Here is a 24,430-nt window from a genome sequence, read left to right on the forward strand (position 1 = left end):
TGGTTTACATAAAACAGTTTTTCGTGGTTATCAGCCGGGTGGGTAAAATAAAACAGTTTTTGGTGGTTATTATGACAATGGTTAAAATTAAACAGTTTTTGGTGGTTATTATCTCAGTGGTTCAAATAAAACAGTTTATGGTGGTTATTATCCCAATGGTTAAAATAAAACAGTTTTTGGTGGTTATTAGCCCAGTGGTTAAAATAAAACAGATTTTGGTGGTTATTGTCCCAGTGGTTCAAATAAAACAGTTTATGGTGGTTATTATCCCAATGGTTAAAATAAAACAGTTTTTGGTGGTTATTATTGCAGTGGTTAAAATAAAACAGTTTTTGGTGGTTATTATCCCAGTGGTTCAAATAAAACAGTTTATGGTGGTTATTATCCCAATGGTTATTATCCCAATAAAACAGTTTTTGGTGGTTATTATCCCGGTGGTTAAAATAAAACAGTTTTTGGTGGTTATAATCCCAATGGTTAAAATAAAACAGTTTTTGGTGGTTATTATCCCAGTGGTTCAAATAAAACAGTTTTTGGTGGTTATTATCCCCGTGGTTAAAATAAAACAGTTTTTGGTGGTTATAATCCCAATGGTTAAAATAAAACAGTTTTTGGTGGTTATTATCCCAGTGGTTCAAATAAAACAGTTTTTGGTGGTTATTATCCCCGTGGTTAAAATAAAACAGTTTTTGGTGGTTATAATCCCAATGGTTAAAATAAAACAGTTTTTGGTGGTTATTATCCCAATGGTTCAAATAAAACAGTTTTTGGTGGTTATTATCCCCGTGGTTAAAATAAAACAGTTTTTGGTGGTTATTATCCCCGTGGTTAAAATAAAATAGCTTCTGGTGGTTATTATCCCAGTGGTTAAAATAAAACAGTTTTTTGTGGTTATTATACAAGTGGTTAAAATAAAACAGTTTTTGCTGGTTATTATCCCAGTGGTTAAAATAAAATAGTTTTTGGTGGTTATTATCCCAGTGGTTAAAATACAACAGTTTTTGGTGGTTATTATCCCCGTTGTTAAAATATAAGAGTTTTTGGTGGTTATTAGCCCAATGGTTTAAATAAAACAGTCTTCGGTGGTTATTATCCCAGTGGTTAAAATAAAACAGTTTTGGGTGGTTATTATCCCCGTTGTTAAAATATAAGAGTTTTTGGTGGTTATTAGCCCAAAGGTTCAAATGAAACAGTTTATGGTGGTTTATTACCATTCAAATAGATTTTAATTAGGTCTATTTGAGATTTAAAATAGAGGTCAAATAGATATAGTTTTTCAATTAGATTTTAATTAGTCTTTAAATAAATTTTAAATAGAACTTAAATTTTAAAAATAATCAGTAAATAGTGTTTAAATAGAAAATACTTATGTTAAATAGGTTAAATAGAATTTAAATAGTTAATAAATAGATTGTAAATAGACTTGGTTTCCTAAGGGTATTATCCCAATGGTTAAAATAAAACAGTTTTTGGTGGTTATTAGCCCAGTGGTTAAAATAAAACAGTTTTTGGTGGTTATTGTCCCAGTGGTTCAAATAAAACAGTTTATGGTGGTTATTATCCCAATGGTTAAAATAAAACAGTTTTTGGTGGTTATTAGCCCAGTGGTTAAAATAAAACAGTTTTTGGTGGTTATTGTCCCAGTGGTTCAAATAAAACAGTTTATGGTGGTTATTATCCCAGTGGTTAAAATAAAAAAGGTTTTTGGTGGTTATTATTCCAGTGGTTAAAATAAAACAGTTTTTGGTGGTTATTATCCCAGTGGTTCAAATAAAACAGTTTATGGTGGTTATTATCCCAATGGTTAAAATAAAACAGTTTTTGGTGGTTATTAGCCCAGTGGTTAAAATAAAACAGTTTTTGGTGGTTATTATCCCAGTGGTTCAAATAAAACAGTTTATGGTGGTTATTATCCCAATGGTTAAAATAAAACAGTTTTTGGTGGTTATTATCCCAGTGGTTAAAATAAAATAGTTTTTGGTGGTTATTATCCAAGTGGTTAAAATAAAACAGTTTTTGGTGGTTAATATCCAAGTGGTTAAATTAAAACAGTTTTTGTGGTTAATATCCCAGTGGTTAAAATAAAATAGTTTTTGGTGGTTATTATCCAAGTGGTTAAAATAAAACAGTTTTTGGTGGTTAATATCCCAGTGGTTAAAATAAAATAGTTTTTGGTGGTTATTATCCCAGTGGTTAAAATACAACAGTTTTTGGTGGTTATTAGCCGGGTGGTTAAAATAAAACAGTTTTTGGTGGTTATTATCCCCGTGGTTAAAATGCAACAGTTTTTGGTGGTTATTATCCTGTTGGTTAAAATAAAACAGTCTTCGGTGGTTATTATCTTAGTGGTTAAAATAAAACAGTTTTTGGTGGTTATTAGCACGGTGGTTAAAATAAAACAGTTTTTTGTGGTTATTATTCCAGTGGTTAAAATAAAACAGTTTTTGGTGGTTATTATCCCCGTGGTTAAAATAAAACAGTTTTTGGTGGTTATTATCCCGGTGGTTAAAATAAAACAGTTGTTGGTGGTTATTATCCCCGTGGTTAAAATAAAACAGTTTTTGGTGGTTATTATTCCAGTGGTTAAAATAAAACAGTTTTTGGTGGTTATTATCCCAGTGGTTCAAATAAAACAGTTTATAGTGGTTATTATCGCAATGGTTAAAATAAAACAGTTTTTGGTGGTTATTAGCCAGTGGTTAAAATAAAACAGTTTTTGGTGGTTATTATCCCCGTGGTTAAAATAAAACAGTTTTTGGTGGTTATTATCCCTGTGGTTAAAATAAAACAGTTTCTGGTGGTTATTATCCCTGTGGTTAAAATAAAACAGTTTTTGGTGGTTATTATCCCTGTGGTTAAAATAAAACAGTTTCTGGTGGTTATTATCCCAGTGGTTAAAATAAAACAGTTTCTGGTGGTTATTATCCCCGTGGTTAAAATAAAACAGTTTTTGGTGGTTATTATCCCCGTGGTTAAAATAAAACAGTTTATGGTGGTTATTATCCCAATGGTTAAAATAAAACAGTTTTTGGTGGTTATTATCCCAATGGTTAAAATAAAACAGTTTTTGGTGGTTATTATCCCAGTCGTTAAAATAAAACAGTTTTTCGTGGTTATTAGCCCGGTGGTTAAAAGAAAACAGTTTTTTGTGGTTATCAGCCTGGTGGTTAAAATAAAACAGTTTTTCGTGGTTATTATCCCAGTGGTTACAATAAAACAGTCTTTTGTGTTTATTAATATGATCGTTAAAGTAAAACAGCTGTTCGTGGTTGTTAGCCCGGTGGTTAAAAGAAAACAGTTCTGGTGGTTATCAGCCCGGTGGTTAAAATAAAACAGTTTTTGGTGGTGAATTATTATGCCAGTGGTTAAAATAAAACAGTCTTTTGTTTTTATTAATATGATCGTTAAAATAAAACAGTTTCTCGTGGTTATTAAGGATGGTGCCTAGAAATATCGAAGTATTTTTGTGCGGTTTATGACTATGCAGGAAAAGCAGATCTTAATATAGCATGGCCTATTGAAATCCAAAAAGAAAATTGGGGTAACCACGCATTTTTTAGAGAAAATTAAGCAACAATATCTCGAAAAAACTATAATATAAAGGAATGTATGGGATTTTTTTTTAATTGAACCTTAATTAATTATCTCTGAAAATGCATGGTTACCCTCAATTTTTATTTGAGATACCAAGAGCATTTGGTAAGTTCTACATACACCGCATAGATTTAAACCGCGCAAAAATATCCCTGTATTAGTAGGCACCACCCATAGGAAACCCGAGTATCTCAAGATGCGCAGAACGTATGCCTAGTAACAATAGTAGGCACCGTGGTTAAATATACGAGGGCTAAAATAATACAGTTTTTGTGGCAATTGAAGCAACATTTTTTTTGTTCTTTCTCCCCTTCTCCAACATAAATATATTTCTCAATGTTAACAAACAATGTAAGAACAGAACGGAACAATTAAAAACAATATTGAATATTTATTACAATTTTTTAATTTTTTAATGGTTGACAGATCATTATTTCTTTAAATCAGTGTATTTAAATTGAATTTTATTTGAACTAGTAAGAGTTAGTACCATGTCGTACATTTATCAGAAAAAATCTGAATTTGTTTCATTGTTGCTACAGGTAGTTATAAAATTGAATAAAAACCTGACGAGTGTATAAAATTTGTTAAACAATAAAAAAGCAAATTAGGGTCTTGAACTGTTCTGGTCATAATTCACAAAGCTGTCTTCTTATGAAGTAGTCGTTAATTTGCCTGTACCATTTTACCTTTTTTTACTAGTTTAGCCCCTAAGGTTTCATGTCATTTTCTGGCCCTGCTTGGGTTGAGGAGTGTACTAAAATGTTAACTTTGCTTTAAACCAATGAAGATTAAAAAACAAAAACCATTAAAGAACTTGAAAGAGAACAATTGCTCTTAAGATGAAAACTGCTTTCCTTAAAAATGAGGGAAAAAGCTAATCCATCAGCTAGGTTTCCAACTTGCTCATTAAAAAAGTTTTAAAGCTTACGGTAAAGAAAAGTCTATTAGTCAAAACTAAGGAACAAAAATCTTTTTGCAGAATCTTGTTCAAGATTAGAAACTAAACTTGAACAAATGTTCACGTTACCCCAGGATATGGCTCATTGGGGCTTTGAACAACTGGGCCCTGGTGAATTCTGATCCTTAATTATTAGAAAATGAGAGACAATTTCAGTTACTTACACAACTTAAGCAAGGGTGAAAAAAAACCCTGAAAAAAACTCAGGCCTGAACGGGGTTCCCTCAGCGATACCCGTTCATTACTGAGCTATCAAGCCAACTGGGAGCTTGCTTGATAGCTTAATATGATCTTTATCTAAGTAATAACTGCAAATTATGTATACCTATATCACTTTAACCAGCTAAAAATAATTTACCTGTAAGACCTTCCAAATGTCAGAGCTCTCTTTTGGTGACTTTGGCAGATGGTAAAAGATGGAGTGAAACAGATAATAAAAACACCATCCCACAACAACAGAGTAGTATGACCTGAAATCATTTCATTAAATGAGACACAGTGTTAAAAAGTTTAAATGGTTAATTTATCCCAGCACAGTGTTCCCCTTGAAAATTGGGTGGAGTCAGGGAATCATCTGCAACTTAAAGCAGAACACTAAATTATAACCCTATTGTAAATATACAATTAAAAATACAAGGGTTAATAGCATGATTGATCAACAGCAGAGTAGATTTAATGCATGCCAATATTTCGACTTTATCTAGTCTTGTACGAGTCATAATAAATATATGTTTCAGACCAAAATATAAATATTCCTTGATTCAGGGCCTTAAACATCTTTCCCTTTATTCAGACCACCGGATAAAATAGGGTAAACATTTTAGATCATTGTGGTCTGAAAGTCTGAAAACTGGCATGGATTTTACAGAAATGGGTACAGATTCTACGGACCAGGTCCCAAAACGGGTATGAATTTTAGAGGCCAGACCTGAAAAAGGGAAGCAGAAAGACATATTTTGGTTTGAAATACATGTAGGGTCAGGGTTTGGAGAACTGAGCTGCACACCCCCACCAAAATCCCCCCCTCTCCCACACCCAGACATTTTATGCTGATAACAGTGCAGCCTCTGTTAGTCATTGGTTAAACCAGCCAATCATGGGTTCGTTTTGTAAACGGTATTTGCAGCCAGTCTGAGAATTAACACCCCGAGGCTGGGAGATATGTTTTAAAAACATACTTTATGGTGCCCAAGACAGGGCTGTCAACTCTCCCGGATAATCTGGGAGTCTCCAGATTTTGAACCGTATCTCCCGGTCTCCAGATTTCTGTCTGTAATCTCCAGATTTTGAGCCGTATCTCCCGGTCTCCATATTTACGTCTGTAATCTCCCGGATAATTGACGAAGTTTCCTATTTGTCGTATACTGGACTTTCTGACCAGAAAATCTGAAATGTGTAGCGTTGTTTCTGGTACTGTTTTTTTGCACTCTTCCCCCCCCCCCCCCCACCCTTCCTCACTGAACCTGTGAATTTGGGCTTGATGAGACGCCTCTGTAAGGCGCTTTGTTATTGCTGGCCGGGGAAGTCATATTCTTCACATTTGAAGGCGTGTGAGGTTGACAGCCCTGCCAAGAGTGTGGTATTTGTGCTGTTTATTTCTGAAACTGGGTGTACTATTAAGACTACATGTAGTCATTACCTATGTTCTGGCTTTTAAGTAAGAAGTGTTTTGTCTACTGGCCTGGAAGAAAGCCATAATGATGATGATGATGATCATGGTTTTTTTCTGGTCAACAGTGCTTTTGAAGAATTATTATTTTATAGATTTTGCTATTTCAGACCAAAACAAGTCAAAAACCAATTGCCCTTTGGTGCCACACATATATACCTACCGGTATATAGCTTTTACAGGGGAGAACTGATTGAGTATCGCGTGGGACATGATATCCTGCCCCTAATCTACAGTTATTACCATATGCCTGTCTCCAAAATTTTGGTATGCAACAATTCCAGGGCACAATGACAAAGTACTGCAGTCAGTGATTTATGATTTACTGGACATCGTAACTTTACTGTACACTGAGTGCGATGCCAGATCTCAACCTTTGCCTGCAGGTAAGCCCAACATTTATATTTTTAGAAGGCAAAGTTCTGGAACCGCCACTGCTCTATTGCTCATACTTTTCGTGCAAGCCTCAATACTCACGCAATAAGAACGACAATAGCAACCATCCATCCACCGCACCATGTCGACCAGGGGCCTAGCAGTAGACGGAAAGACTTCACTGGTGCTTTTCTTGTAAATCGTCCAACAGAGTATTCAATTAAGATGACTGGTATTGACCACAGTACCAGAAATAATAACCACACCAGTAAAAACTGCAGTCCACCTGAATTATTAACAGTTAAAACAAACAAAATGATAAATATAGCAAGTAACTGGGAAATAACAGTAAGAAAGGGTGAACTGTTTCCATCGTTCCGTCCCTGCTCAAAGAACTTCTCCAAGCCAGGATGTTAGCTATCGTTATTACAGTACAGCTAACAAATAAGCTTTTTCCAAACAATAGTGGTTCAAAGGATATTATCTAGCTCCGCTTGTAGTGTGGGGTTATTTTAACTTAGAATTTATTTGCACCAATCCAATTGTGCTGATGGATCTTGGCACAAATGGACGTGGTCTGACCGCTGACCAACTTTCCTGATCTCAAAGGTGTCGCTTACTTCAACAGTTCCACTATAGTTGATGTTTGATTCAAATGGACAAAAACAATCATGAATGAAACAATAAAACCTGTTATTACTACATTTCCTCACCAAGTAAATGCTTTTATGGCATTGGCAAAGTGCCATACTTTTCTGGACACTTTTTGAGAGTTCTTGTAATTTTGTGAAAGTTGCAAAACCACTTTGAACGATGGTGCCTCGTTTTGTTACTGTGCAGAAGTTCTGTACATCTTGGGAGGATTCAAGAAACTTGGGTTTCTTAAGGACATGCATGGCAAATATATAAACTTGAGATTTTTGCATGTTTATGACTCAGAGCACAGGAAAAGATGTTAGAAAGGGTTGTTGCAGGAATCCAACCACACATTTTTCAGAGATATTTGATGCTTTAACATGGAAAAAATGCCATAAATTGTATATATTTTAAACATTTTTAGAATGATGGTTGCTTAATCATCTTTGAAAAAGGCATGGTTACCGCCTAATTTTAGTGAGCTTACGCAATAGGATGGCTGAGGGAAAGGGACGGTGAAGTATCGTTGTGTGACCAACATGACATTTTAGTTAACCTTCACATTTTTAGGTGATTTGCGACTAAAACTGGTGTTCTCTCATTTGTGACAACATGAAAACCATGAGTGGTAGGAATGTTGCAACCTAGAGTCATGAAAACTTGGCCGTCATGTTGGTCGCACAAGGACAATTCGCCGTCCCACCACATCAGCCGTCCTGCTGCATAAACTCGGTTTTATTTGTGGATTCCAATAACCCAGCTTGCTGAAATCTGTTTTTCCTGTATGGTCATAAATTTGATAAACTTGGATGGCATTCTGGTCAGATAACTTTACCCAACGTTTACCACCCCACCCCACCCCACCCCCTCTCGTTACAAACCCCTCCCCCTCCACACCTACCCGGCTAACAATGACAAACTTTGCATTCAAAATAGTTAGTTCCTGGTTTCCATTATTCAAAAACACAAAAACTTTACAACACTGTATGTCGCAATTATAGTTACGGCTATCAGCTATGGGAATCAAGATACAAAAATAGCCTTTTATGTAAACACAAGCTAATACGTCACAGACGGAAAATTATTTTCCCCGAACTACGCTTACCTTTCTCGCCACTGTTATTTGCAACTATTCTTGGAAATCTCCAAATATTTCCTGTTCCAATAACACAACCAAGGCAGGACAAAACAAGGCCCCATTTGCTTGAGAATACGACAGATGATTCCTAAAAAAAAAACAATGACATTCAAACCAAAACATCGCTGTAGACACACACCACGCCAATAATAGGCCACATCAAAGAGTCTAAGAACTCTATAAGACGTTCAGCCACTTGACGTTTACCTCATTAGTGGAGATTTGTCGTTCTGAGCTTGATGAATCACCTCTCAAAAGGGGCCGATGCTCTGCGGCAGACATGACTGGTCCGGGAATTTTTTTGTTTTGTTTTGCGTGACAGCTTATGTGACAAAATCGATATTTGTCGTCCAGTCTCGCGCGACTAAATGAGATACGCCTTGCAGAGACCGGCCGCAAAACGATCGTGATGTAATCGATGTATTAATTCTTGAATTTCGGCATTTTTTTTGCTTAGAACCAAGATGTCTTCGTGGTTTTCATACTGGAGAGTACAAACAAAGTTTCCGGACCTGACGGGTCCATTTGCTGTTGGCTGTACGGATTATATGTGCGCCAAAGATGAGTCGGCTGGTGTCGGAGGTGAAAAGGGAAGTTTTATCCGTTTCTATTACCCAACAGAGAATACGGCTAAAACACAGGATGAATCAAACAATTGCGTTTGGATACCTCGTCACGAATATACCTTAGGGCTGGTTAACTTCATGAAACTTCCTGCCTGGTTTTTTGGCAGACTGTTTTATTGGACTGTCGGTGAGTGCATACAGTAGAAGTTTAGCACTTTAGATTTATTACGAAACTGTGATGAGTACAGTAGGGATATGATAGCGTAATCTCTTTAATGTATCCCTAGTCTTCTTTAAATTATTTATAAAAAGAATCAAGCAATTCCGTCCAAAAAACTATTGCAAGATTTTCAGGTAAGCAAGTTATTGGTTCAGATAGCATCTTGTTTCCTTAGATGGGAAACTTTGTTCCATATTGACTCTCTTCTCTCAACATGTATTAATTAATGGTCATGCTGGGGAGGGGAGGGCGGAGGTACCCTGTGATGTCTTAGCATTCAACCCTCATTCTACCCACTGAAACTGAGTCAAACTTCAGCTGTGGGTGTACTTATGGGTCATGTGTTACATTTCCTACTTTTAAGTAGGAGGGTGTTAAAAAGCTATAGGGCAGTGGAAGAAAAGCTCCGAGCTTCTGCTAAAGACACTGAAGTCTTCTTCAATATCAATGCCCAGAGGACAATAATTTTACTAAACTTAATCTTAGTCAGTCGTTGAATTGAGAACTCAATTTTGTGTTAATCCAGTGTTGTGATCATGGTTATTTCAGGAAGTTTGCGGATACCTGCAGTGTACAATGCTCCTGTTTATAAAACATCTGGTGATAATTCCAAGGTACAGTCATTACCCTGTGTTGTGTTTTCACACGGCCTGGGTGGTAACAGACTCATTTACAGTACTTACTGCTGTGATCTTGCTTCTCGTGGATGTTTGGTGGCATGCGTCGAACACAGGTATGACCGCAGTATCAGAAAATATGCATCTCAATTGTATACAGTTCTTATTCAAGGGTTTGGTGCAGAAGGAACAGTACAAAATCATGGTGTCCCTTGAAAAAAAATGAAAAAAATAAAGATAAATTGTATAAATTGGAAATATAAATATTGTAATAATAAATATTTTAACCCGAGTTTTTGTCTGATTATTGGTCAGTAGCCATGTTTGTTTTGTTTGTTGTTGTTTTTTTGCTGGCTGTGTGTTGTTGCAAAATGTTTAATTAAAAAATTTAATTTAGCTGCCCTCAGGAAAAATCAAAGTTTCTATTGATGAGTAGAGATGTTAAACCAAACTCCCTCCAAAGAGCCTGAAAACAACATCATTTTGAAAAGCTCCTCAGTTACTCTACCATTGTGGGTTAGCAGACACTCACCAGTCATTTTAAGAATTGTCTTTGGGAAACTAACAGCTTACTCCCTTTTAATGATAACTTTTAATGAGCTCAGATTGCAAACACCATATTTAAAAGTTCGGCCATTGGAGGTTTACCACAAACTGTACTTATTTACATGGATAAGGGGGTTACTTTCTAAAGAAACTGTGGTGCTTCTTCTTCGCTGGGGAGTAGAAACAAAAATTAATGTTTGGTTTATCAACAGAGGTAATAACTAACGGTAAATTGGCCACCTTAAAAGATTTGAGTGCTGGCGTTTTGATAGCCCTTCATCAGAGCAAAATATCAGCACTCAGATCTCATTACGGTGAAAAAATCAAAAAAAATCAAAGTTGTATTTCTAAATTTAATCTTATTAGTCATTAACTCTGTTGATAAATCAAACATTTGTTTGGATTCGCTCTGTTGAAGGACTAACGCTCAAAACATCAGCAGTCTTGTTACAGTGTACTTATTCAATGTGGATTGAGTTTTTGTCTGAATTTTTCTAGAGATGAATCGGCATCTGCCACTGTAGTGTTAAAGGAGAGAGAAGGTGACGCTGAGATGATGGAGGAGTGGATCCAGTATCACCCACTGCAGCCTAGTTATAATGAGTTTGAATTTAGAAACAGTCAGGTTTGTTTCACTGAGTGCTTTTGATAAGGAAAGGGACGTCTGTGCTATGATTTCACAAACAACTTTATTTTGTCCCAGACTAATCATGTTTCTACAAATTTCAGTGTGAGACTAAAATTGCTCAGATTAACTGCCCAATGATATATATTGAATGTTAAACACGGAGGGTATTGGTCAAATTACTAATATTGTGCTAATAACACTGAACGTAAAAGATCTTAATTCCAGATGCTCCTTTTCTGGCAAAGAATGGAAATAAAAGGCCTCTACGCATACTACCTTACAGAATTTTAGTTTTGACTTCCCTTCCAAGGAAGTATGGTGCGAGTGACGATTTGACTCTAATAATCCAAATTTACATGTAGCTACAGTCAAAGACATTCTACTTTCAGCTGGCCTGAAGACTTGTTAATTATTATGCTAGATCTTTTGTTTAGCTTTAAACAGAGAAAGGAAATCATTTCAAACATCACTTACTGTAATAGTTGGTTCAGTTTTAAGACTAAATTTATGAGTTTGTTGGGTAAATTCGAGCCCTTAAATCACAACATACATAGTATGGAAGTACATGTTTGACACAAATAACCATCCTGTATACAGACCAATGCAAATTAGTGCACATGCATTTAGAGAAATTTTGGATTCCAACTACAAGTTGCCACTTGTGCCCTTTTGCAACTTGGCCTTTCAATTTGACATTTAATATAAAATTGAAGTTAGGATTTTTTGCTCCAATTATTTATTATTTGTCTCACTTTTTATTCATAGGTTCACCAAAGGGCAAATGAATGCATATATGCACATAACATACTAGAGAAGATTCAAACAGGAAATTTACCCAAAAATTTGTTCAAAGATACATCTATTCTACAACAGCTTAAGGTATATATTTTAACTGCTCTACATTTGATCTTACAACATTAGATATTTCTTATGCCAAAGCAATAATTTACCTGGTTTAGTGTAAAATCCGTGCCAAAAATGTTGGGATGATTTCCAAACCTCAATAAGCATATCTCCGCAATCCCCCATCCTTGTGGAATGTTAGCACGTTGTTGTGTTTATGTACACTCAGAAAGATTCCAGTGGCTATCAACATTGCCTGGGGGAGAGGGGCTGGGGACTTCCAAAATTTGCAATGACAGCACCACCAAGCTTACAAAGACTGATTACAGAAATCCAAAATACAAATGTACAGTGCACTGCCAAGTGCCAACGCTATTTTCGTATCTGTCCCAGAAAATATTGGCCATGATGATATGATATGAAGTTTAAAGTTTATTTGCCTTTCTTTCTAATATATTTACAATTAATTGAGTGGTTAATTTATGGCGAGGTGACCTCTAGAAACCACCAGGCTTATAGTTGAGGCCACCTCGTACCTAAAAAATATATGCTTATATTATTTGTGCAACAAGTGTGCGGCTTTGCCAATTCAGTGTGATTATTTTATTAAAAACTCTAGCAGTTTATACTTAAAGTGCCCATATCGGAATTTTTTTTTATTTTCTTATCTGAATCTAAACATCACCCTAAGAACTTCAGTGAAAAAATTTTTCGATTTGCATAAAACGCGAATTTTTTATGAATTTTATAAACGTTCAAATTTGCCGCCATTTTGGCCTACTATTCGCATTAGTCTCCTCTCGGTTTAGCAAGAGCTGTGACGTACATTCAGGAACACGTGACTTCAGCCTTTCTCTGGATCTCACTGAAAACAAGTCGCGGTATTTCTGCGCGTTTCTCGAAAATGCCGGAAAGATGTGTTGCAGCGAGATGTGGAAACATCAAAGACGAAGCGAATGGAATAAGCATGCACAGGATTCCTTTCTTTGGCACCACATGCCCGCAAAGACTGAGGAGGCGAAAGAAATGGATCGATTTTATGCTGGAGCGTAGGAAGATGTGGACGCGCGCCTGGAAAGACCTCGTCCTTGTGCTCGATGCACTTCAATGACAAGGATTTCACAAGGCTGATGAATTCAGGTTTAAACTTAAAACATGAAGTGAAGTAGGATGACATCGCGTTTGTGTTTATCCTAAGCTAAGCGAAAGGAAGACGAAGACCAAGAGCCACCTTCGAAGAGGAGCAGGGAAAAGCGAATGGTAAGCTTTCGATACTGAATATTCACCCGCTTGTGACATTCTAAGCGTTGTAACCTTCTGAGGTTTATAGTTTGACCTCACTGTTAACTCAGTCGCAAGTTTAATAAAATATGGCGTAATTGTTTTGGTATATATTCTCATAGATCGTGAGATCCGCGAAGTTTCGTTGAGAGCAAGCTCAAGCACAAATGCTACCACTGATGTAAATAGATCAATGCGAGAACAGTCGCACTCGGCGAACACAGAAAACATTATAAACCACGATGTAGATAAGGTAGATAAACTGCAGCAAGAATTCAACGAGCTCAAACAAATATTGTACACACATGTGTTGCAGAATTCTGCAAACAATAAAAATGTTGAAAAATATAACAGCGTTATCTCTGAAAACCTAACCACCACAACGGGGGTTCAAAATAAAAAAAAGGCACAAAACAAATAACAAGCGCAAAGAGCGCAGAAAAAAATTGGCTAAAAAACGGATTGAGACACAAAGAGAAAAACACGAGAAATTCATGAAGAATTTTTCAAACAAACAACTTAGCGACAGCCTGTTAGCGTTATTTCTAAAGGGCTCAAATTTGTCCCGACACCGGTGACAGACACGAATTGCATTAGACGCCAACTCTTGTGAGACTTCGAACATTTCGCAAGACGTATGCGCCTAAAAGATACAATGGATTTCGTAAACTGTGGGACAGTGACAAAAAGGAAATTAACCTGTTCATTGGACAAGCTAACAACTTCCATCCTACAATCAAATTTACGCCCGAAATTTCAGAGAACGAGACAAGCTATTATTGATATTATCACAGTTCAACGCGTGTCCTTCCTGTAGTTCCGCGAGAACAATGTCGCTAGTCAGCGCTTCCCAATTGCCTTCGAGTTCCTTGTAGCAGTAGCACTCGCTGATATTTGCTAGCAGATCACGGCTAGTTACCACAAGTACATCTACATGGAAAATAATTCGTTCGAATGTATGTGAGTACTTGGCCATAGTTTTGACAGATGATAATGAAGAGCGCGTATGCAAAATGCAAGGTGAGAACTTTACCATCCACTAACACGCACTCTATTCTCCAAGCGTTTCGTTAAATCTTCCTCGAGTCGTCGCTTCTCCTCTTGTTCCTTGCGATATCTTTTTAGCCATTCTTCGTCTGCTATCGGCTCGTCCGCGAACGGTTCGAGTGTATCATCATCTTCACACGTATTACTTAATTAATTGTTTCGTGGACGCCATCTATCGCCTCGACTTCGACGCTTTCAAATTCGTTCTAGCTGCTTTCTTCAGCGGTTTGCTCACTTTCCGTGTCAGATAAGTTTTCTGCCATGGAATATACTTATTTGGAGCTAAGTTTTTCCTTCCTACCGGTGAATCTGACGATTTTCTTTCTGCCGCGAATGTACTTTACTGAAGGTCAAGTGAGTGCATAGACTCGAGAGTTCCTGAATGTACGTCACAGACCATGTCACGTGGCCTTATTGTGAGCCTGTCGGCATTCTCATCAGCGGGGCGGGTGGACCGCAATAAAATAGGATTTTAGAGATTTGTAAAATTCATAAAAAATTTGCGTTTCATGCAAATCGAAAAATCTTTTCGCGGACGTTCTTCGCGTGATGTAAAGATTCAGATGAGAAAATAAAAAAAATTCCGTTGTGGGCACTTTAAAGTTGGGAAAACTTGTCAGAGAAGTGATTGTAACAGCTATTGATAGCTGAAAGCTATCAATAGGTGAACATTCCCAAGTGAATTCATTTTAAGTTAATGTGGCTAACATTGCTAGGTGCTACCATTATATTAACAATACCCAAGGACGATGTTTACTGTTTCCTCAGAAGATGGACTTGCATGCGCTAAAACTCATGATGTAATTAAACCAGCATTCATGGTGGTATAATTAACTCTTATTTATTGGTAAATCGTAGCATGTGCAATTTTAGAAAATTATGAGTTAATTCTCTTATTCTATGCTTGTTTTTATTCAAGGGTAGGCTGGACTTAAGTAAGGTTGCAGTTGTAGGCCATTCATTTGGAGGAGCTACCACTGTGCTCTCCTTAGCAAAAGAAAAACGGTTTAGGTAAGCAACATTAAGACGATGACTGGAAGACATATTGCTTAATATATTGTAATCACGACTTCTATGGAGCAGTAAACATGTGAAAGAATTAAAAGGTTAATTTTTCCCTTGCCCGCTCAATGTGTTACGTCCTACTTTCAACTTTCAACTTTATTAGGTGTTTTTTTTTTTAAAAATATACATTTACAATTTGCAGGTAGCATAGCTAATCTAGGCGGCAAAAAAGAAAGAAAGAATAAATTTACAAAATGTACAGTTTACTGGACTGCAGAAAGCTTACTGCACTAGAGAATCACAGAAAGTTTCAAAAATTACCCAAGCATAAAATAAATGTAGCTTTCAACCAATTTAGCCTAAGGAACATGTTTTAAGGCAAACACAGTCCATGTCCTATACAAATTCTGCATTGTCTTAATTGTGGATCATTGTATACCCAAATTAGATGTGTGTTCAATAACTGAAGCTTTTCGTTGTTGGGGCCAGTGTGTGTAAATAAAGATTCATTCATTCACGCGTTCGTTTGTTCATTCGTTCGTTCGTTCGTTCGTTCGTTCGTTCGTTCGTTCGTTCGTTCGTTCGTTCGTTCGTTCGTTCGTTCGTTCGTTCGTTCGTTCGTTCGTTCGTTCGTTCGTTCGTTCGTTCGTTCGTTCGTTCGTTCGTTCTTTCGTTCGTTCGTTCATTCATTCATTCATTCATTCACGCGTTCGTTCGTTTGTTCATTTAATTCAATCTGATGTTCATCACTCTCTATTCACAATATAGCCTGTACCCCATTAATAATTCTCTTACGTATCTCATAGTGCTGAAACATTTTGTTCATTATATATTCCTTATCCGGTTATCCCACAATGGGGCCTTGCGGTTTACTGAGGATGGTATAGAGTACATACGTTAGAGTATTCGACTCCAGTAAAGAGAGACAATGTGAAGTTAAGTTTCTTGTCTGTTGAGGTAAGACACCAGCCCGCACATTTCCTTAACATTACATGTGGTTTCAAACGTCTTGCTGGATGTGTTTTGTTTTGCAGATGTGGTGTTGCTCTAGACGTGTGGATGTTGCCGTTAGGAGAAGAGATTTTCAACTATGATATCGATCAGCCATTGCTGTTTGTCAATTCACAAGCATTTCACCGCTGGAAGGAAAACGTAGAACCACTGAAGAAGCTTATAAATAAAAAGCCAGGTAAGGGTTTGATTTTATGTCGACTGAAGCCTTTTTAATATTCAAAGTTTCCCCGTACGGATCTTTTACAAACTTCCTTGAAGTCATCCGTTGCTATCAAATGTTCAGGGAAAAAGTAAATTACAGTTCAAAACTTTCAATTGTCACTATTGTCACTATTGAAACTGAGAGATGAAATAAATAAAATTAATCAGTCGACTGTGTTTTAACGAGGGTGCCCGAGGTTGGACACTGCTTGGAATTTTTGACGGGGGTGTTCGACTCGGTCTTCAAAACCCTGAGTCTATTTCAGACCAAAATAGGTAATTTTCCGGTAACCTTTGTGATACCTGACCTCTAAAATTCAAACCCCATTTAGCAGACCTTGTTTCTAGAATCCATACCCGTTTTCAGACTTTCAGACCAAACTAGTTAAAACAATACCCTATTTCAGAACTGAACGGCTCAAAAACCATACCGTTTGAGGCGCCACATACCTAATATAGCTTATATGGCGGAGTACCTCCCCCCCCTCCCCCTCCCCCCGGGCGAGGATGATAATTCGTAGTCTAATGACTAAAGTCGCTGTTACACTAGGCAATTGCTCTCACAACTTGTCTCGCAATCTCGTTGAGCCGTTGCGACACAAGTTGCAAGGATCGTAGCGTAGTGTAACATGCCCTGAAAGTAACATCTCTCGGAACGTTTTTGTTGCAGTCACCGTTGCACGAAGTCGAATCGACTTCTACTTCTGGCAACGGTTGGGGCAACAACAAAAAATTTCGAGACATGTTCGTTTCAGGGCAAGTTACGCTACGCAACGATTCGTGCAACTTGTGTCGCAACAAAATTGCGAGACGAACTACAAGAAAAAGTGCCTGGTATAACAGCGCCTTAACGAACTGTGGCCTTCGGAGTCAGGATCGAATTGGAACTGGTCACAAGAGTAGAAGGAGAGTGCAAAAATAAATAAAGTAAATTAATCAATAAATAAATACAAAAAAAGGAGAGTGCTCTCATCACTGCACCATCCCAGCTTCAACAACAACAACAACAACAATTTATTTACAAATTCAGATGATATAAGGGGCTTGTCCCGCAAATAGCCACAGAGCTAGTCGAGGCGGGACAAGACAAGCACGAGAACATAATGGAAAAAAATGACAAACAGGTCATAACGGGAAGAGATTCCTTTTTACTACCAAACCTATTCCACATTTTGTTTTTCTCGTGGACACATTGCTTGTTTATATCGCCTATTTTTGTATCCATGTTCAATACACTCAAACGGAATCGAATCGTCTGAAAGCCAAACGATCCGACTCACTGGAAGGCAGGTCGCAAGAGACAAAAAAAAAAATATCATAAACCTTTATCGTTCTTTAAAAATCGTGTGCGCGAGAAGGAAAATTTCATGCACCGATTAAAACTTGTTCCTCGATATGTTTTATGAAAACAATTAGGTAATGTGTAAAACAGGAGCAGCAGTGTTTTATCGGGATTTAAAACGTTTTAGACCCGATAAAACACGTGCAGTGAGTTTTTTTTGAACGGCTTCAAAAACATTCCTGGAAAAGCGTGTGTCAAGAGAGTTCATAACAATGATGCTTTTGTGAACGTTGGAAATTAGCATACGAGAAAAACATTAAACACCGCATACTAATAAGGAGGAGGTTTTATCGGGTTTTAAAACCACTGCAGGTGATGTTTTATCGACCATTTGATAGGTCAATGGGCTTATGAATTATTAATGAGTTTTTAAATTAATTATAAATGCCCATATTAAAAAACTCGTTCAGAATTCACTGAGCCATGTAATAATTTGTGGAATGTAAGACATTGTCATATTGTTTTCTCTAATTTCTTGTAGATTCACGACCGATTGTAGCGATAAGGTAAGAGTTCTCATTTGTATCAGTAAAATCATCCCCAAAGTAGTTTGAAAGTTCATCTGTACGCCCCGGTGAACGAAGATATCATGAATTTGACAAGGGTACAGCCATTCCTCTTTCATCCAGTTTTCCTGGCAAAATGTTGTTGTAACCTTTTTAGCATTTTTTTCAGGAGGAACTAGCAACAACAACTTTATTCGATTAAACAAACATTCACATGAAAAACTTGTGAACCCCCAGGCAGCTTTTCAGATACTCGAGCGTTGCTCAAGAAAGAAAACGATATTGAAATAAAAGGATGAAAAAACGGGTAACTGTAGTTTAACACTATAGCGCTAATCTGGGGGCACTGTAAATCAGTGAAATTGATAAACAAACTGAACATAACGTTTGCTAAAAATCCCAGCTGGTGGGAGGCAAACCAGCTGGCTATTTACAGAGCGTGGCTTTGTATTTGAAAACGGGGCTACTGTGAAACAAATCCAAGTGGTCAGAGCGAGACTTGAACCCGGGGCCTCGGGATTACGAGTCCGGCGCCCTAACCACTGGGTCACGCGGCCTCCCGCTAAAGAAGCAATCTAGGGCCCTATTCACACCAACAAAACATGTTTAATTAAACCAGGTTTAACAAAATGAAAATTGGTAACAGAAAGCTGAACCATTGGCTTTCACAAAGGATTCAAGTAAACTTTAACTTGTGCTCTCATTTGTGCCAAGTCTGTAGTCGACAAAAATCCGAAAGAAGCTTTTATGAAGAAGACAGTTTTAAACAGTGTTTAACTAAACAGCTTTTAAGCGTGTTTAGGCCTTGGTGTGAATGGGGCATAGGGTTTATTAGTTTTGTTGTTGTAATCAGTCTTGGTGTGTAATGTACAGGATAGCAGCGCGGTCATCCACCGAGTTGCTTCACAATACTTGGTTAATCGTTTTAGACATTTGTGGCCCGCACCAAAAAAGCAGGCAGTGGCTCATAAAAACATGATCTGTTTCTCTCAGGTGGACAAAGCACATGAATCAATGTGATATCCCCTCTGTGCTGCCGCCCTATATATTGCGTTGGACTTCTCTTGGCAGCAAACTTGACCAATCTACTGCAGTCCATCTAAACAGAGAAGCTATCTGGGCCTTCTTAGCAAGGCATCTTGGTACGTGAACATACCTAAAGTAAAGTTAATTATCTTTTTGTTGTTTCTATGTATCCAATACTCGATACCCATGATACTTTGAACTGAATAGGCCTTATCACGGTTTTCGACGCCATTTTGACGAGTAGGCAAACACACTTGAAAAAACAGTGTTTGTATGGAAATCCGATGTCAAATAATTTTAGTAAAAGATCGCCTCTGAAAAATTTATGAATTGGAAACTTTTGGCACTAAGAAAAAAAAGTTGGAGGAATGTAGCTGTGCCAGGAAGCGTCCAGTCGTGTTTTGAACTTTCCATACATTTGTCTGTATAGGGAACCAGCCGTGAACTGCTCTAAAAATAGTTCGCGGGAAAAAAAATACGGTATCAATACTCGCAAACTGCGGCATCGGTTTGTTTCGTTTCTGCCCCGTGAGTAGTTGTGATGGTGATTCGTTCCTTTATCTTGTCTCTCGTTGAAAGAAACCTATGGTCGTCTTTGTGAAAATTCCAAAGACGACCAATATAGTTACATGTATAACTAGACAAAAGGTTTAACTATGACTGCAAATAAGGGATTAACGCTATTTAACAATTAGATTATGAGACGGGATTTTTACTACTCACTATCTATCACAGAATAGATAGCGAGTAGCGTAGCCAATAAGAGAACGGCATTCGTGATAGAACACCAGTAGATTTATACTAAATTATATTAAATTATATTAACGCTGACCAATTTGCAAGAATCATCAATTTTGATGGAGACAAATTAATGGTAGATAGATAGACATGTTTTCATGTCTAACGCATGTCTTTGTGAATTGTTCCTCTTGTTCGCCGTTTAGTTTCCTTTGCGTGTCACCCCAATGCCTCTTATTTCTTATTAATTTCTTGTCAGTGCCTCATTTCCGAGTCTTTCTTGTTACTGTTTTACAATGTAACGTCTTTTACTATAGTCAGGTTGTAAAATACCCTGAGGAAGAAACGCCGTGCCTTTCAGAATATTGGGAAAATATATATTCCCTGACCGTGAAATCAACCTTGTTCTAATCTCGTACCCTGATCTCCCACGGTCAGGCGGAGGGGAGATCTGGTAAAGTTCGATTTGAGGCCCGGAATACGGGCCTGCCCATCATCCTTTGTCCACCGTGCTGAATGGCCGCCGGCTCGTAACTGTGATCATTCCTGGTGAGGTTTTCGCTTTCGAGGGTGCTCTTCGGAACGTTCTTCGGTCGAGAGGACAACAAAACCTGAAACTTAAACCAAAACGAAAAAGGCAACAGGAGAGATTGCAATCAACAAGCGCGGTAAATCACTTTTTTACTAAGATTAGTTCCTACCCTTTGTGACCATCTAGACCATCTTTGTAATGAAAACTGTTCCAAGAACAAATCCATCGTAATTGTGCTTTCTCCACTCAAGATCAACGTGCTTATCGACGATCAATTAAAAAGACTTAAGTCAACCGGAGTAAGCTGTACCAGTTTTCGCCTTAGATGGTAACTGTATTGAAGATACTGTAATTTACAGGCAGGGAAATGTCACATAATTTTTGTGCACCCCAAGGTAAAGGTAGCAACAGACAGTGCAGAGAGTTTTTGTTGTCGAAGCTTTATCAGAAAAATTTTGTGGTCGTTGTTGTAGATGAGGCACAATAGAGTTACTGATTGGCATCTTGGTGTTAAATTTCGCATTGGAAAGTCAAATGGTTCATGTCATATTTTCATTTGCAAAGTTTCAGAAATTGTGGTCTACCAGTGATACGTAAAAATTATTCCTTCTCTTTGTAGTCTTTCAGCTGATTTGGTCACACAAATTCTCCTTCTTCCATAAGTTAATGGTTTAAATTTCCAAACCAAATGGATTGTGTAAATGCGGCAGGTTTCTTTTACAGGCCAAAGGACACGACTCAAGGTCACTGTAATAATATAATTTTATATGAACCAGCTAAACAGGGCCTCCTCCTACCTACAACAACTGTCCACTCCTATAACACCAGAAATTCTGCCAAGCTTAATTTCCACCGACCACAAGTTAACTAACATAGGCAAATTTACTTTTAAGTACTCTGCTTCTGTCATATGGGAAACTGTCCCCATGGCATTGAAAAAAACAAAAACTTTTAACAGGTTTAAGAAACTTTATAAGGCCCTACTATGAAAAATGGACATGTAGAGACCAGTAAGGAGAAACTGTATGTTGACACTGAGGCTTAAAGGTTAAAAGCTAATAAATACAGAGCCATATTGTTGGTGATTATCGCAGCTTCTTTTATGCTTCGTCCTTCCACCACCCCATGCGTCAAAAAGGGCTTAGTTACTTGAGAATCCCTTTTTATTCCGCCTTCTCATTATCCATTTTCTGGTAATTATATTGTCTTATTCTAATGGAAAGAATAACAACATCCCAGTGAATGACTACAGTTTTTTCTTAATTAATTGCATCTTTGTTCAGGGGGCACAACTTCAGAGTACAGCAAACGAGGAACACTTTCCTCAGTATTCCCTACAGCGAAGATTGTTGTCATGACAACAACAGCAACAGAAAAACAACCAAACTACAATCATACAAAGTTTGAATATGAAAGATTTATGGAGTACTACAAAGGCCCTCCTGTCTTAACACAAAGTAATGTTGACCAGTTTGATTAAATATTTTCGCCCATAGCAGATGAACTTATCACCACCAATGTCAAAAATTAAGCCTGTCAGCCTATTATTTACTCATCATTAGTACTGTGTGGATTTGGGGGTGCCTTTTTGGGTGGAAAGCTTGCGGATCACCAGTTCTACCTTACTCCCCAAATTCCTCAAAATGCACTTTTGGCTCAGTCTCATTCTCTACAGACTGACAATGAATATTATTTGCCACAATCTTTGGGAATGGGGTTTGATTCTCATTGTGTTGGAAGGATAATAATTTATTCATTTTGGTCTTCCGCAAACTATGGAAAGTTTTTTCCAAGAAAGTGGAAGAGATGGGAAGCCTGCTACATCAAAACTTTACTTTAACAACAATCATATTGGTGCAAATATTGAAGAAATGCAACCCACCATGACAGATTAGTGTAAATACCCCAGAAATCTGTGCAGGGGAAAATTTTTGCTTATAACCACTTTGGTTTTGGCTTTTGTGTGAGAAATGCAGCTGTTGTGATATCTGTTGTCCGAAATGACTGTCATTGCTCTTAATTATGTGTTGAGCTGTGTCCAGCTGTTTTAGCCCTTGAAGATATTCACATCACTGATAGGAACTTTAGGAACTTGCTTCTCCCTAGAAATCAGGTGGAAGAAATTAAGGCAGAGTTAACAAGAAATAAAGGAGAAACTGAGGCCAGTGATAACTATTTGTATCAGAGAATGTGCTAAGGATTAACAATGGAAGTAGTAAATGAAGTGTGTTTAGTACTTCAAGGACTCCATACTAATGATAAAATAATGGAGAAATTCCCCCATCTTGAAGAAAAGAACAATGGCAAAAAGATTCTAAAAACTGTAAGTGATGTCAAATCCAAAGAGGCATGTCCTCCTTTTAAAACAGTATTATTTTTAAACTACTTCTTTTCTAAAGCCTATCACAAGCATAGACCTGCAAAACATTAGGTGGTGCAGACATGTAAACCAATGTCCCCATTTTTATTTTAGAGGAAGGCTAGTTTTATATTTTGGATCCAAATGTTTTTTTAACTCAGCAGGTGGGAGAGAGGGGATAAAATTAAACTAACTACACTTACATAAAGAGCCGTAATCGGTTCAGACAAGGTGTTCTCTGTTGTAGTACGGGTTTCATTACTATTATTTTGGCGGTCATAAGTCGGACATTTTTCATTTCTCTTAGCTGAGGGGTGGGAGGGATATTGATCTCACCAGATGGATAATAATATTGTGTGGACACTCTATCAATTTCTCAAAAGTCCTATGAGAGATCTTGTATGGATCTTGAAGGAATAAGCACACTGGTCTGAAAGGACTAATATTATATTATGAAGTCTCTTACTCAAAGTCCAGTTCAATTTATAGAAGGAAAATAGTCTTTTAGCAGAAGACAAAAACTGAAAATATGCTAGCAAATGCGGCGCGCGTGTTCAGGAACTCAAGGTAAAGTATTTTGGGAAAATTAATTTGCGTTTACTAAATAAATAATCATTTAAAAAAAATCATTTTTTGTCAAGAAATACCAAAAAAAAAAATATATGACCTACCTCCATTTTATCCCCAAAAGTAAGCAAGCTTATATCCATCGTGTTGGAAACTTGTGTAATCTGGCAAGGCCGTTTGAACGTTACTGCAAACTCTTTTCGGCTAAAGTCGCTGTTGTCTTCCGAAAAAACAATTTCTCACTGTTCTCTCCCCACACAAAGGGCATGTATGTATTAAAACGTCGCATGACAATCTTAATCGGAGCGAAAACTTTTCCGTGTTTTTGTTTCTTCCCCGAACTGAACGAAAACCAAACACAGAAGGAAAGAGCCAATCACAGAGCAGATTAGAATGAGGCATTCTAAATTCTGGTAACCAACCAGAAATGGCGTTGTATCGAACTTTACCAGATCTCACATTTCGACATTCCCGAACCGACGACTGAGATCGGGGTACGAGATTAGCCTTGTTCAATAGACCATATTTGTATTCTCGGTATTGAACTGGATCGAGCTTGCAATGGAGGCTCTTGCGGGGGAATATATTAGAAACTATTTGCATGCGAAAAGATTTCCCCGCATAAGCCTCGTGTGCAAGCTAATTCCAGTTCAATACCGAGAATACGAATACGGTCTATTTTGCATTAAATGTGACGTCACCCGTTGAGCTCTCGCGCTCGGCTCCAAGCCCCCATAGCCAAGCTCGGTTACTTCGATAAGCGCGTTGAGGCCTGGGTACGAAGCTTGAACTGAGCTGTTGTCTCTGTTTGTTGTAGATATTGGTGACCCACCTGTACATGTGCCAATCATTGACGGAGGAGAAGGGACACCAGATCTTATTATCATCGGCGGGGAATTTACTCCTCCAAAACAAGACTTAGAAGTCAATTCAGTGCAAAGTTCACTTTGATAATTCCTTCTGAATAAACACAAAGTTCTATTAAACACAGTTTTATTGTCCACTTTCTCTCTGTTTTT

The 24,430-nt window shown here is 37.5% G+C and overlaps 2 protein-coding genes across 2 annotated transcripts in view; one reads left to right on the forward strand and one right to left on the reverse strand.

Moving 5' to 3' along the window:
- LOC146451777 (uncharacterized) overlaps positions 1–8,700 on the reverse strand; it is an 82,420-nt gene extending 73,720 nt beyond the window's left edge. The window contains exons 1-4 of the mRNA XM_085098655.1: positions 8,581–8,700; positions 8,341–8,461; positions 6,702–6,885; positions 4,914–5,025 (exon numbers count right to left, since the gene is read on the reverse strand). Of these exons, the coding sequence (XP_084954781.1) occupies positions 4,914–5,025; positions 6,702–6,885; positions 8,341–8,461; positions 8,581–8,655 (492 nt within the window). The 5' untranslated portion in view covers positions 8,656–8,700. The remainder of the gene's footprint in view (positions 1–4,913; positions 5,026–6,701; positions 6,886–8,340; positions 8,462–8,580) is intronic.
- A 108-nt stretch (positions 8,701–8,808) lies between these two features.
- On the forward strand, positions 8,809–24,414 carry LOC146451778 (platelet-activating factor acetylhydrolase 2, cytoplasmic-like). The gene is made up of 9 exons (XM_085098666.1): positions 8,809–9,126; positions 9,709–9,892; positions 10,821–10,947; positions 11,716–11,829; positions 15,041–15,132; positions 16,161–16,315; positions 18,165–18,189; positions 19,183–19,331; positions 24,229–24,414. The coding sequence occupies exons 1-9, from the start codon at positions 8,838–8,840 to the stop codon at positions 24,360–24,362; spliced, it is 1,269 nt and encodes a 422-aa protein (XP_084954792.1). The 5' UTR covers positions 8,809–8,837; the 3' UTR covers positions 24,363–24,414.
- Positions 24,415–24,430: the final 16 nt, after the last annotated feature.

Source organism: Pavona decussata, unplaced genomic scaffold, assembly GCF_977016875.1.
Source record: "Pavona decussata unplaced genomic scaffold, jaPavDecu1.1 SCAFFOLD_384, whole genome shotgun sequence".
NCBI classification, from domain to species: domain Eukaryota; kingdom Metazoa; phylum Cnidaria; class Anthozoa; order Scleractinia; family Agariciidae; genus Pavona; species Pavona decussata.

Coding starts and splice junctions, on each gene's coding strand:
- LOC146451778 (XM_085098666.1), top strand. CDS start 8,838: ATGTCTTCGTGGTTTTCATACTGGAGAGTACAAACAAAGTTTCCGGAC. Junction 11,830..15,040: donor CTATTCTACAACAGCTTAAG/GTATATATTTTA, acceptor TTTTTATTCAAG/GGTAGGCTGGACTTAAGTAA. Junction 15,133..16,160: donor GCAAAAGAAAAACGGTTTAG/GTAAGCAACATT, acceptor TTTGTTTTGCAG/ATGTGGTGTTGCTCTAGACG.